This window comes from Xenopus laevis, chromosome 1L (genome assembly GCF_017654675.1).
Source record: "Xenopus laevis strain J_2021 chromosome 1L, Xenopus_laevis_v10.1, whole genome shotgun sequence".
Lineage (NCBI taxonomy): Eukaryota > Metazoa > Chordata > Amphibia > Anura > Pipidae > Xenopus > Xenopus laevis.
The window spans coordinates 172,747,886-172,763,552 of NC_054371.1; the positions used below are offsets into that span (position 1 = coordinate 172,747,886).

General features: G+C 40.3%; 1 protein-coding gene across 1 annotated transcript in view; it reads right to left on the minus strand.

Annotated features, from left to right (window-relative positions):
- tmem132c.L (transmembrane protein 132C L homeolog) overlaps positions 1-15,667 on the minus strand; it is a 256,016-nt gene that overhangs the window by 44,048 nt on the left and 196,301 nt on the right. The window contains exon 5 of the mRNA XM_018262481.2: positions 68-211. Coding sequence (XP_018117970.1) covers positions 68-211 — 144 coding nt within the window. The remainder of the gene's footprint in view (positions 1-67; positions 212-15,667) is intronic.

Genomic DNA, 15,667 nt, shown 5'->3' on the forward strand with positions numbered 1-15,667 from the left:
CATATATTCAAGTATGATGTGATGGCAAGGCTTGTATGTTGAGCCCAGGTTTGGTAACACTACTTACTTTGACAACATCCTCATCTGTAGATTTACATTCCACCTGTTCAGAAATATCAGTCACATAACCATTCTCCTCAACAGAAACTATTTTTACAGGCACTGCCACAGTCTTTCCAGTCAGGATGGCTGTATTCAGAATCTCTGTGTCCTGTAAGGAAATGAGAAATAAATATATTATTTTATACAGATATGAGTCCAGTTTTTTGTTTCATATTTATTCTATTATTTTGCGGCTGTTGCTGGGTGCAGGAATGTATTTAGGTCCAGTGTCACCCTAGTCACCTGACTTTACTATTCCCCCAATGTACAAAATGACATCAAATGCATGGCACGTCACTTTGGGATTTTGCTGCAATGGGCCCTGCACCCATCACCTTCCCCCAGTTCCACTGGCGATTTAAGAAATACATTTTTCCACCCCGCGGCAGCTGGGGTTGATTTTTTTTCTTTTTTTTTGAAAACTGTTAAATTATATAGACAACTGAGGACCGCCCTAGGCACAGGCCCTCGGGTGCCTAGATCCATTTACGGCCTTGACTGTTTGTCTAAAATTACACAGTGTTTGCAGCATATTATTTGCACATGCACTACTCAATTATTTATTTACTATTACTACCATACAGCATAGCAGCATCAGTTATATGGTTATGTAATTCACATCAGACCTGCAAATTAAAGTTTTCGTGTGTGCGTATACATGGCAGGTAATAGTACTACTAGAGTGTCAAAATTGCCAGCACTAACTTCAACATCATTTATCATTCTACAAAGGCTTATTAGTAGAGCCTGAACATCCTGGTCAGATATAACAAGCAAGAACCAACAACTGTTCATCCGTTCACAGATGTCACACCACACACTAAAAATCTCTGATTACCACTACTTGGGTATCCTGTAGATTTCTTTGTAATATGATTCCAGTTATGAACTAGAACATCATTTAAGTTCATGAATACACAAAGTGAAGAACAATGGTCATAATGGATGTAAAATGAAATGGTCAGAACCATGTGTGAACTTATGGACAGATACACTCTTTGCAGTTTTTATTATTGCCAGGTTGGTGGCTTGGGTGTCCTAGTTCAACTAGTTGAAGATTGTTCGCATGGAGTCAAAATAAAACAGTAAGGGGCCTCCATTTTTTTCTGGTTCAGTTTTTAGACGGAAAACGTTTATTTATTTTTAGAGGGAAAACAACTCTATTTTTAGAGATTTATTATGCCCCCAAAGCTGCTAAAATCTGAAAACGAAAATACTCCAGCTAAAACCTGTCAAAGTCATGTAGAAGTCAATGACAGATACCCTTTTACAGTTTGAACATGTTTCTTGACATTGTGTACGAAAAAAAATCAGGGGTTTTCAGGTGACAACTTGAATAAATTGTGTGATCCGGGCTTCAAATTTAAAAAATTTATATGATTCAAATCCAAAGTCACGTGATTTTTCTAGACTTTTCCTGCACTGACTTTTCCTGAGCTGATTATTTTGTTTTAATAAAAAAATTAAATAAATTCAATTTCTAGTAAATACCCCCCTTAATGTATCTAAACAAATACCATGGTGGGCAGGGAGGGGCATAGTGGTCAGAATACACTAGTGATAAAAAGGTCCAGTCAATGTTGCCAGCTGTGAAGGGGCTGCCTTAATGAAATCACCTACATTGTAAACAGGGCTGGAGAAAACCCAGTGCACCTCAGCCCTTATAGGCCCCACCAACTAAGGCCAGCTTCCCCTTGGGACCAGCAGCTGCAAGTACAAGGTACAGGCAAGCTGTGCATTGGATGGCTGGGCAGTTAGGTTCATTGGTTGGGTGGGTGGCCGGACATGCAGGGGGAGAAGATTGTTTTCAATGGGGGTAGGAAAGTGGGGCATTATGGTTGAGGAACAATGGCACAGTCCAACCTTGACTGTAAGTTGATGGCAAATTGTTATGATAAATGTATTATTCTACTGTACATCAGTGTCCTTTTGCCCAGATTCACTTTGATGAAAACAATGTATCTCCTAATTCAAGTCCAAATTTTCCTATTGACCTTTTTCAGAATAGTTATATGATAAACCATAAAATAAAGTTTACTTGTCATTTTAAATGTGCCCCAGAATGCTATAATTTCTCAAATTACGGGTCATGGTAAAATTGGAAAGTTATAGATTGTAATTTGGCGTTATTGAAGTGAGCTGCTAGCTTTGGGTGGGATAAACAGCAATTGCCAGATTTTGGAGCAACCTCCTGCATGTGCAGTTTTTGCTCCAGGGTGTAAGATAAAGGATCCATTACCTGTATATTTTGGAGCAGTGGGTACATTTTAAGTCTGTATCTCACATTTCCAAAAACAAGATCTTCTGTCTCACATTAAGGAAAAGGAACAAATGTCATCAACATTTTGGTAGGAAAGGTTTTTTTTGTATGATGGAAGAATCTTGGTAAAATTGACATATTTCACAATCCCGTTTTAACCATCTTAATAACTAATGAGATTTGATGACATTTCCAGCAGCATGAATGCAATTAATATCTCACAGAATTAAAGCATATGCAATACAAAGGTGTGGTTCAGGAAATTGTAAGACATACAAGACTTCATTCTCCAGTTCTGTGAACTGAGAATGACATGAAAGAGGCTTTTATTAAGAACTCTTATTTTATTGCCCTAATTTCCTCTTAGAGATGAATTAAAAAATAAGGTAGCCTTATATGTCATACTGATAAATAGTTTAATTAAATAAGATATACAGTCAGCAAGAGAGTATTGCAGTAGAAAAGAGAAGTGGGAAAGTGTTGGAAAGAGACACAAAGCAAATGTTGAATATGCAGCAATGAGAGTAAATCAATCAAAGTGGTAGAGACAATGATTTCCCACATATATTCAAGCAATGTTATTAATATGCAGAACACATGTATTGTGAATAACAAAGGTGATAATTCCTATTACTGGTGTTAAAAGGGAGTAGTAAAACCATGGATGAGAGTTCTAACCACTTCTGTTTATGATTAACCATAATACATTACATTCTTTACTTTCTTCTGCATCTGCATTATTAAAAAAATGTGGGGTGACCAAGGTAAATTAATGGGTTTTAGGATTTATGACTAACTACAAGTTCACAAGTTTCATGGCAAAACCAAGTATCCAGGTGAGCACATGCTCGCATGCAGTGTAGCATTGGGGATTATGAGTACAGCAGTAAAAGAGCTGCGTGACCCCAGTGCTCCTTAGAATGAGGCTGGCCACAGCCAAAAATCTTGCCGCTCTAGGCCCGGGCTTTTGTGGCCTTACCACAAATCTGGGCCTGTAAAGATCCTTTACATACTATATAACTCAAGGCATGTCAATGGAATCAATAGAGCTTCACTTCGTATGTAGTTGGGCCGTTCGCAAAACGGCGTCGGCGTCTCGCTTTTACGCCGGTGTCCTTTTTTTGACGCCAGCAAATTTTTCGCGGTGATTTCACGAATTTATTCGTCGGCGGCGAATCGCGGGAATTCGCCGCACATTCGCCCATCAATATTAGTATGGACTGGGGCTTCAAAAAAAAGGTTGTTAATATATTAACGTTGAGATGACATGAGAATATTCCACACACTGAAGTAACCCATTAGTTATTAACTCGTTTACCATCTAATCAAAATGTTTGTAATCCAGGTATAGCAGGACATCAACCACATATATAGTGCTACCTACTGAAAGGTTTCTAAGTGTGATTTGACCTCTAACAAACTTTGCATCTTTTAATTACTTAACTTAACTAATAACTAAATTTAATACGTAGTGTATAATTCTGTACAAGCTATTGGTATAATTATTTGCTGCACATAATATACACTAATATTGTTTTCTGTTTTAATTTAAATTTCCATTATAATTATATATTATAATAATATATACTTGAGAAACTGCTGGATTTTTGCTGACATTCCTAGAAGTCACTGGGCCCCAAGAATTATATGCCAAATTTTTATGATCTGATTTTCAAGCATATACTGCAATAGTACATCATTGTAGACTTACTCCATACACCCAATAATTCCAAGCCCCAAACCCTGCAAAGAAGAAAAAAAGTACAATATGGGACTTTATAAAATTGTTTATTTTTAATAGATGTTTAGATTTTGGGTCCATATCATAATCAGGGCCATTATAGCACCCTGTGTCTCCAAATAGCCAGTGCCATGGTCAGAATTCATATTCATCTAAAGTAGAATCTAGGTACATAATATTTTTTAGCCCAAAGCTGTTCCTGAACTTGGTGCACCTCTCTCTCTTTAACATAAAATAGGTCTCTTTCATACAGCTTCAAAGCTATTGCATTCTAAAATCTTCTAAGGATGATTTTCACAGGTCAAAAAAAAAAGTCTCAGCGTTTAAAATAACCTGCTATAAAAATACCTGAAATACTTACATTTACTAGAAGTTCCTGTAAATCCTCTGGACAACTTACACATATTAATTACAAGTAGAAATCACATTTTAGGGCCTGTCCATTTGAGATGACACAAAGGAAATTTTATAATTAGAAATTTTATGCATGAAATACTAATTCTACCTCAGACAATGTGCGCTATTAGAAGGTCACATCCGCGGGAAAGAATTCTAACTATGAAATGTCATTATAAGAGTTTTAAATATTTTTACATGTCTAAATAAATATGTGTTGAAGTGAAAAACTGATGCATTTAGGACAGCTGGTTATGTTAATATACAGTACATGGTGGCTATGTGGGTAGCACCGTGATCTCACAGCCTCCTGAGTGCAAATTCAGCAAGGGTACAGTCTTCAAGAAGTTTGTATGTTCTCCCTGACTCTGTGTGGTTCCTCCCACACTCCAAAAACATAACGTCAGGTAAATTGGCTCTACTGTGTGTGATAAGGACCTTAGACTGTAAACTCCATTGAGGCAGGGAATGAGCACTGTGCAAATGTATCACTGCTATATAAATAGAAGGAAAAACCCTATTTAGACCTACAGATATAGGGTTGCCGCCTTTCCCTGTCTGGAAAGCCATTGGGAGGTGGCATGTGATGTTACAGGGGCTTTGATGTTGTGGTACAGGGTGATGGCATCATGGGGCGGGACTATGAAGTGTTGATCGATGATTGGTCAATCACAGCATCAATCTAGGTAAGTCCTGCATGGTTTTCATAATTTGGAAAACCAGCAGGTAGGCAAGTAGTTTATGCCCAGGCAGCCCTGCTGAAAACTGGGCTGTCCGGGTGGCAACTGGCAAACCTATACAGATGTTATTTTGATTCCAAGTGACGGAAATTACATATTCCTGACTTGAAAAATAGGCAAAAAAACATGGCAAAAACAAAATAAAAATTATACATATTTCCTATTTAAACAATAAACAAAAAGTAAGTTTCGCACAAGCCCTAACATGGATAAAGTAGGTATACTATCCCTTTAACAATTCCCCATGAAAATGAAATATATGGACATTTTTAAAAATGATTTTTGAACGACTCTGCTTTAGTAAAATTACACACTGTTTTCATGTGCAAACTTAATTTATAGAAGACAATGGGGGTCATTTATAAACACTGGGCAAATTTGCACCTGGGCAATAATCCATGGCAAACCAAATGTTCTCAGTGTTTATAAATGAGCCCCTGTGACCCTTTAAATTCTTGATGATCCAATAAATTAGATGATATATAGTCAACCTCTGTGCTTTTTTATTGCAATGGAGCTCTTGAGGAAAAGGATTTAGGGGTTAATAACAGTTTGTGTTGGGGGTAGATAACATAGTTCATGATCAGCCCAAAAGTTAGGCAACGACAAATGGTTGCTGAGGCAAGGTTGAAACTCATATTTTGAATGCAACAAGCAGCCGGATTCTTAGAACTTCTGAACTTGCTTTGTTCATATCAGAAAATGGTACAAATGGGTTCAAATTTAAAATGTTCAAACTCAACAAGTGTTTAATGTCTCTAACATTATATTCTAAATAAACACTTTTTATAGAAGCCATTCAACCACAAAAATATACTATTTGTATGATGGCTGTGGATTGGGCCATAAAGCAAGTTTTACTGTGTTGGTAAAAGACATTACAAGTAACACAACCAGAACATTCAGACTGCTCACCCTGCTGCTCTAAGGAATAAGCCAATTAATTCCTACCACTTGTTTGAGTCCAATTGCCATTCAGTAGCAGGCTAGGAAGCATTCAAGTGGGACTAATTTAAGTACTAATTTAACATTAACTTGGGCAGAATGAGAAAGTAAAGTGACAGCTACTAAATACAATCCATCACAGTTTTATGACCTTAGAAATAATTTGGTTACTGCATGTCAAATCTCAGTATAGTTTTCTGTTATAGCACTTAAATCAGTCTGCCATTTGTTTTTCCCATTACTCTATACATTTATAAATAGAAAGTGGATTGTTAAGCATTTTCTGTGAAGACGGGGGTGGCTGATTTTTTAAAACAAATATCTGCATAGTAATAGCTCTCCGAGTTTCTTACTTTAAGGCTGCATGGCACTATATATTCAGACCCATAAATAGAAACAAGAAAGGCAAGATCTTTTTTACAGATGAAAATGATTTTTCAAATGTATGATTAAACTGCTAGTTACTAGATGTTTATTATACACATGAGCCTTGAATATCTTTTAAATTACATCCTTTTAAATGGTGTTTTGTGATGTCATTTCTGTCACATGAATCCTGGTGTATTGTAATAAATAATGTACCCCCTGTTGTAAAATATGAGTATATTAGAAGTTATCTTAGAATTCCAATGCCTGTATAAAAGCAAAAGCACTCGACCTTTGTAAATGTTTCTGATATATTAAAAACCTGTATGAACTGAGAAGCACCTTTGTCCCAAGATTGGTACTCAAAACCATCAACCAAGTGACAATTATTGGTTAAATGCTGTTCAGGGCATTATGCATGAATCTACCTTTTGATTTTTTATATTTCAGTTATTTACCTTCATACCATCTTTCAAATAGAAGCCAGTCTAGGGATGGGCCAATTTTTTCACCTTGTTTCGCCGCAAAAATGACGTCCATAGACTTGTATGGCGTCGTGCGTCAAAAAAAATGTCACCGCGCGACAAAATTTTTTTGTAGCCCATAGCCAGCGGCAAATTTTTGGCGAAACTAAATGGATCAAATTTGCCCATCCCTAGAAGCCACTCTAGCAGCCAAACACTTATACAAGGAATCACTGGAAAAGGCAAGAAAGATGGCAGCATTGGACTGTGATTGAAAATTCCTCAAACATCTGCATTTCTTTTCTGAAAATGAGTGCCGTCCTGGCGGTAAACGTAATGAATTATGGCACCCGGCGATGTGGAATATGCTGACGCCACTAAATTAATTCGGATTTTCTTGTCCTTTAGGCACATGATGCTGAATAGAACCCTATGGTATGTAGGCACTCTACGGAAGGTTTTCAGATAACTAAAAAGTTAATTATTAGTAAAATAATTCTTTCCTCTTGTGGAGAACACAATAACAGATTTCTAATCCACTAATTTATGCACTGACTTCACTTTACAGCTATCTGAAACAGAACAAAATAAAAATGAAATCAAGAGACTTTGTGGCCTAAAGCTGTCTAGAATTTCAGAAGTCAGGCTCATGACACGACGTCTTTGAAGTACACACAGTTAATATAAATGCATTGAGAAAAATATATTCCAACTAACCGCTTGCTTTGATGTTGAGTATTAGAATTGCCTGTATTACTAAAATGCAATTACATTATCAGTTAATATTAAAACTCTTGCTTCTGCAGTCAGAAAGTGTTATCAAAAAGAAAAAAGCTATTTCTCAAGCCCTTTCTTCTTTGCAGTTTAAAATGAACTCTTGGCAGCCTTCACAATAGTTAGAAAACAACTTTTTTTTACCCATGCCAGTATGAATATAAATATTTGCAAATTATTACAGAAAGATGGTTCTAATATCAGTTGATTGCATATGAGATCCCCATTTTGTTTTGTTTATACCAAGTAAAACATGGGACCTTTCATACCATGTAAATCACAGGAACATACTATTGAGACTGGACCACACAGTTCACTGACTTAAGAAAGAATATTAGTACTCTGAACATTTTCTGATTGGACCAGTGTTGTGGAGTGGAGTACATCAGGAGTCTACAAAGAAACAACACTGATTGGTATCCCTGTGTGTGTATATATATATATGTATGTATATATATATATATATATATATATATATATATATATATATATATATATATATATTTGATCCTTATTTAACCCAAACTAAAGGTAGAGGTCTGACGAATAGGGATGTAGCGAACGTCGGAAAAAAAGTTCGCGAACATATTCGCGAACTTGCGCAAAAATGCGAGCGGTTCGCGAACGGTTCGCGAACCCCATAGACTTCAATGGGAAGGCGAACTTTAACATCTAAAAAAAAATTTCTGGCCAGAAAAATGATTTTAAAGTTGTTTAAAGGGTGCAACGACCTGGACAGTGGCATGCCAGAGGGGGATCAAGGGCAAAAATGTATCTGAAAAATCTGCCTGTGTGTGCTTGGAAGAGATAGTGTAGGGGGAGAGCTGTTAGTGATTTCAGGGACAGATGATAGTAAGTTTGCTGGCTAGTAATCTGCTTGATACTGCTCTGTATTGGAGGGACAGAAGTCTGCAGGGATTTGAGGGACATTTTAGCTTAGGTAGCTTTGCTGGCTAGTAATCTACTGTTCTCTTTAAACAACTGCCATACGTTGACCTTGTAGGCATTGTTTGCCCAGTTTTTTTGGACGCAGCCACTGAAGCACAGTTGCCAGAAAAAATATGCCATATAAATGCTGAAAATAGTAATTTTTCGCCATACGTTGACCTTGTAGACATTGTTTGCCCAGTTTTTTGGTTGCAGCCACTGAAGCACAGTTGCCAGAAAAAATATGCCATATAAATGCTGAAAAATAGTCATTTTTTGCCATACGTTGACCTTGTAGGCATTGTTTGCCCAGTTTTTTTGGTCGCAGCCACTGAAGCACAGTTGCCAGAAAAAATATGCCATATAAATGCTGAAAATAGTCATTTTTTGCCATATACGTTGAGTCAACGTATGGCAAAAAATGACTATTTTCAGCATTTATATGGCATATTTTTTCTGGCCTCTGTGCTTCAGTGGCTGCGGCCAAAAAAACTGGGCAAACAATGCCTACAAGGTCAACGTCGTTGACCTTGTAGGCATTGTTTGCCCAGTTTTTTTGGCCGCAGCCACTGAAGCACAGAGGCCAGAAAAAATATGCCATATAAATGCTGAAAATAGTCATTTTTTTGGTTGCAGCCACTGAAGCACAGTTGCCAGAAAAATTATGCCATATAAATGCTGAAAATATAAATTTTTTTGGTTGCAGCCACTGAAGCACAGAGGCCAGAAAAATTATGCCATATAAATGCTGAAAATATAAATTTTTTTGGTTGCAGCCACTGAAGCACAGAGGCCAGAAAAATTATGCCATATAAATGCTGAAAATATGCATTTTTTTGGTCGCAGCCACTGAAGCACAGTTGCCAGAAAAAATATGCCATATAAATGCTGAAAATAGTCATTTTTTGCCATACGTTGACCTTGTAGACATTGTTTGCCCAGTTTTTTTGGTTGCAGCCACTGAAGCACAGAGGCCAGAAAAAATTAAACCAGTAGGGTTTGCACCCTAGTTTGTAACGGTGGCGGAGGGAGGAGGACGCTAAAGGACAGCTGTGTGTGGAGTCATGAGGCTTGAAGAGAAGGACAGCTGCATAGAAGTCAGAACAAGTCTTCCGGCGTGCAGTAACCCTCCGAGATCCACCCCTCATTCATTTTAATAAAGGTCAGGTAATCGACACTTTTGTGACCTAGGCGAGTTCTCTTCTCAGTTACAATCCCTCCTGCTGCACTGAAGGTCCTTTCTGAGAGCACACTTGAGGCTGGGCAAGACAAGAGGTTCATGGCAAATTGTGACAGCTCTGGCCACAGATCAAGCCTGCACACCCAGTAGTCCAGGGGTTCATCGCTCCTCAGAGTGTCGATATCTGCAGTTAATGCCAGGTAGTCCGCTACCTGCCGGTCGAGGCGTTCTTTGAGGGTGGATCCAGAAGGGTTGTGGCGCTGCCTTGGACAGAAAAACATTTGCATGTCTGACGTTACAGACTGGCCAAAGGGCTTTGTCCTTGCAGGTGCGCTCGTGGCAGGATTACTGGCACCTCTGCCCCTGGAATGTTGATGAGTTCCTGAAGTGACATCACCCTTAAAAGCATTGTACAACATGTTTTGCAGGCTGGTTTGTAAATGTCGCATCATTTCGAACTTGTGGTATGTTGGTAACATTTCTGACACTTTATGCTTGTACCGAGGGTCTAGTAGCGTTGCGACCCAGTACAGGTCCTTCTCCTTAAGCCTCTTGATACGGGGGTCCTTCAACAGGCATGACAGCATGAAAGACCCCATTCTCACAAGGTTGGATGCAGAGCTATCCATCTCCGCTTCCTCATTATCAAGGACTGCATCATCCACGGTCTCCTCCCCCCAGCCACGTACAAGACCAGGGGTCCCCAAAAGGTCACCACTAGCCCCCTGGGAAGCCTGCTCCTGTTGGTCCTCCTCCTCCTCCTCCACAAAGCCACCTTCCTCCTCTGACTCCACTTCTGGCACCTCTCCCTGCGTTGCAGCAGGTGCCTGGGTTCGTTCTGGTGATTCCGACCAGAAATCGCGCGCTTCCAGCTCCTCGTCACGCTGGTCTACAGCCTCATCTGTCACTCGTCGCACGGCACGCTCCAGGAAGAAAGCGAAGGGTATTAGGTCGCTGATGGTGTCTTCGGTGCGACTGACCATATTTGTCACCTCTTCAAAAGGTCGCATGAGCCTGCAGGCATCGCGCATAAGCACCCAGTAACGGGGGAAAAAAATCCCCAGCTCTGCAGATCCAGTCCTACCACCCAGTTCAAAAGGTACTCGTTGACGGCCCTTTGTTGTTGCAGCAGACGTTCCAACATAAGGAGCGTTGAATTCCAGCGAGTCTGGCTGTCAGAAATCAAACGCCTGACTGGCATGTTGTAGCGCTGCTGAATGTCAGCAAGGCGTGCCATGGCTGTGTAGGAACGTCTGAAATGGGCCGACACCTTTCTGGACTGGGTGAGAACGTCCTGGAATCCTGGGTACTTGGAGACAAAACGTTGGACTATTAAATTTAACACATGTGCCATGCAGGGCACATGTGTTAAATTGCCCAGTCTCAATGCTGCCAACAGATTGCTTCCATTGTCACACACCACTTTTCCGATCTGCAGTTGGTGTGGGGTCAGCCACCGATCGGCCTGTGACTGCAGAGATGACAGGAGTACAGATCCGGTATGGTTTTTGCTTTCCAGGCACGTCATCCCCAAGACAGCGTGACAACGGCGTACCTGGCACGTCGAATAGCCTAGGGGGAGCTGGGGGTGCACAGGTGTGGAGGAGGAGAAGGAGGACCCAGCAGCAGAGTAAGAAGAAGAAGAGGAAGAAGACGAGGTAGAGAGCGATGGAGGAGTAGAGGTGGTGGCAGAACCGCGTGCAATCCGTGGCGGTGACACCAACTCCACTGTTGTTGTTGAGCTACCCATTCCCTGCTTCCCAGCCATTACCAAGTTCACCCAGTGGGCAGTGTAGGTGACATACCTGCCCTGACCATGCTTGGAGGACCATGCGTCAGTAGTCATATGGACCTTTGGCCCAACACTAAGTGACAGAGATGCGGTAACTTGGCTCTGCACATGTTGGTACAGGTGTGGTATTCCCTTTTTAGAAAAAAAATTGCGGCTGGGTACCTTCCACTGCGGTGTCCCAATTGCTACAAATTTGCGGAAGGCCTCAGAGTCCACCAGCTGGTATGGTAAAAGCTGGCGGGCTAAGAGTGCAGACAAGCCAGCTGTCAGACGCCGGGCAAGGGGGTGACAGTCAGACATTGGCTTCTTACGCTCAAACATGGCCTTCACAGAAACTTGGCTGGTGGCAGATGACTGGGAATGGGAACAGGTGGTCAAGGTGGAAGGCGGAGTGGAGGGTGGTTCAGACGGGTCAAGGAGAGCAGAGGTAGAGCAGTAAGATGCTGGACCAGAAGGAGTGTGGCTTTTAGTTTGCCTGTTGCCTTTGAGGTGTTGCTCCCAAAGTGCTTTGTGCTTGCCGCTCATGTGCCTTCGCATAGAAGTTGTACCTATGTGGCTGTTGGGCTTACCAAGGCTCAGTTTCTGACTGCACTCATTGCAAATTACAATGCTTTTGTCAGAGGCACACACATTAAAAAAATCCCACACTGCTGACTTTTTGGAAGTGTGCGATCTGGCGGTAACAGTAGAAGTTGGCGGCATTGGCGGCAATGGCGGGTGCGTTGGCCGGCTGAACACAGGTGCCGATACATGTTGTTGCCCTACTGATCCCTGCGGGCTGTCCTCCCTGCTTCTTCTAAGTCTTATTCTCCTACTGCCTCTCTGACTCTCCGTCTCTCCATCTGAACTACCCTCCTCTTGCTCTCTTCTACTAGGCACCCACAAAACATCAATCTCCTCATCATCATTCTCCTCAGATGCATCAATTTCTTCTGACACATCACAGAAGGAAGCAGCAGCGGGGACCTCCTCCTCATCACTCATTATGTCCATCTCTATCGTGTTCTCTGCCAGAATTAAATCTGGTGTAAGGTCCTCATCTCCTTCATCTTCTTCTGGCAATAATGGTTGCGCATTACTCAGTTCAAGAAACTCATGGGAAAATAACTCCTCTGACTCCAGTGAAGAAGGGGCACCGGTGGTGGAGGAAGTGTTACGTGGGGTGGCCATAGCAGTGGAGGATGAGGAGGATGTTGTGGTAAAGTTAGAAACGGTAGAGGATGGGGTGTGCTGTGTAAGCCAGTCAACTACCTCTTCAGCATTTTGGGAGTTCAGGGTCATTGGCTTTTTAAAACTGGGCAATTTGCTAGGGCCACAGGATTGCATAGCAGCACGGCCCCTAGCACGGCCTCTGCGTGGCGGCCTGCCTTTGCCTGGCATTATTTTTAAAAAAACAACAACAACAAAAACTCAGTTGGTTTTTCTGGAAACGATAATACACACAGCTAGATGGCAGTTTGAAGAAAACAGTGTGCAAATAATGCCTACAAGGTCAACGTATACACTACTACAGTGGTGGATACGGATTACGTAAAATATATGAATGCTGCTTGAAAAAAAGTAACTCAAGTGGTTTTTCTAGAGACGATAATATTATCAATATTTAGACAAAATGTGAACAAGCTCACACAGCTAGATGGCGGGTTGAAGAAAACAGTGTGCAAATAATGCCTACAAGGTCAACGTATACACTACTACAGCGGTGGATACGGATTACGTAAAATATATGAATGCTGCTTGAAAAAAAGTAACTCAAGTGGTTTTTCTAGAGACGATAATATTATCAATATTTAGACAAAATGTGAACAAGCTCACACAGCTAGATGGCGGGTTGAAGAAAACAGTGTGCAAATAATGCCTACAAGGTCAACGTATACACTACTACAGCGGTGGATACGGATTACGTAAAATATATGAATGCTGCTTGAAAAAAAGTAACTCAAGTGGTTTTTCTAGAGACGATAATATTATCAATATTTAGACAAAATGTGAACAAGCTCACACAGCTAGATGGCGGGTTGAAGAAAACACTGTGCAAATAATGCCTACAAGGTCAACGTATACACTACTACAGCGGTGGATACGGATTACGTAAAATATATTATGGCTGCTTGAAAAAAGTCACTCCGGTGTTTTTTCTGGAGACGGTAATATTATGGATATTTAGACAGAATGTGAACAAGGTCACACAGCTAGATGGCGGGTTGAAGAAAACAGTGTGCAAATAATGCCTACAGGGCAAATAATGCCTAAAAGGTCAACTTATACACTACTACAGCGGTAGTAAAATAAAAAAAGTAAAATAAAAAAAAAATGAATATTAAAAAAAAAAAATTAAAGTTGGTGCTGCTGAACTACTAGGAGCAGCAGATTAGCACACCAGTCCCACTCCCCAACACTGCTAGACTAATAGCACTGGGCTCTTATAGTAGTAGTAGTAGTAGTAGTAAAACAACAAAAAAATAAATAAAAGCAGTCCTTACAAGGACTACTGTTATTGCAGCAGTCAGCAGATGAGATCAGAAGCAGGACAGCTGCCCACAGCAGCTACATACAGAGCACTGCAGTAGAAGGTAGATTACTAGCCAGCAAAGCTACCTAAGCTTAAATGTCCCTCAAACCCCTGCAGACTTCTGTCCCTCCAATAACAGAGCAGTATCAAAACGATTACTAGCCAGCAAACTTTCAACTGTCCCTGAAATCACTAACAGGCAGCAGCTCTCTCCCTACACTATCTCTTCAGCACACACAGGCAGAGTGAAAAAACGCTGCAGGGCTTCGGTTTTTATAGGGAAGGGGAGTGGTCCAGGGGAGAGCTTCCTGATTGGCTGCCATGTACCTGCTGGTCTGGGGTGAGAGGGCAAAAAAAAGCGCCAACAATGGCGAACCCAAAATGGCGAACGTCGCGCGACGTTCGCGAACTTCCGGCGAGCGCGAACACCCGATGTTCGCGCGAACAAGTTCGCCGGCGAACAGTTCGCGACATCTCTACTGAAGAAGTCAGATGAAAAAGTGTTAATATTGTTTAAGAAAAAAGAAACCCCACCAAATAGAGGGTTACTATATCTATACTATAGTCCAAGGACTGATTGATCTCACCTTATTTATTTGCACTAGCACTTTACCTAATTTATTAGTCAGCACCTTTATGAATGAATTATTATTATCATTAATTATTTTGGTTTTGTAATTGATGGTTTGAGTTTACTTGGTATAGATATAGTAACCCTCTATTTGGTGGGTTTTTTTTTTCTTAAACAATATTTACATCAGGAGTCTGTCATTGGTCTTTTGCTTTTTACTTTGTTTATTAATGACCTTGATGAGCATTGTAAGTACTGTATTTTTGCTGACGATACAATGATTGATTGTGCAAATGTATAAGTTCAATGCAGGATGCTGCCACTTTGTAGAGCAATATAACTATATTGGTAGAAATAATATAGAATGAAAGTTACACCCTTAATTGAGAATGATTTTGGGGGTTGGTTGGTCACTAAAGCAAATAAAGTACTTGCTTAGATACAAAAAGGCATTAAGTCAGATGATTAAAACAGGATTTGCTTCTTTACATGTCCCTGTTAAGGCTGCAGTGCAGTTTTGGGTTCCATCCCTTAAGAAAGATATTTATGAGCTGGAGAGAGTGCAGAGACGGGCAACTAAAAGAGGATGGAAGATTTAAACTTTGAAGGTTGACTTTTAGGGTTGTTTTCATATCATATTATATTATCATATTATATGATAATATTTTCTCCCCATAAAAAAAGAATGCACCAGAGGCCATCCCTTAAGACTTGAGGAACTTTTGTGATGGCAGATACTATTAATGCCTTGACAGCTTGGATGATTTCTTTAAAAAGCATAATAACCACAGCTATTGCGATCTTAAGATCTTCAACTAGTTAGTATAGGTATTGGTATATAGTTGTATATATATATATGTGAGTATTTATATGGATCTGTATAGGTATATGTACTGT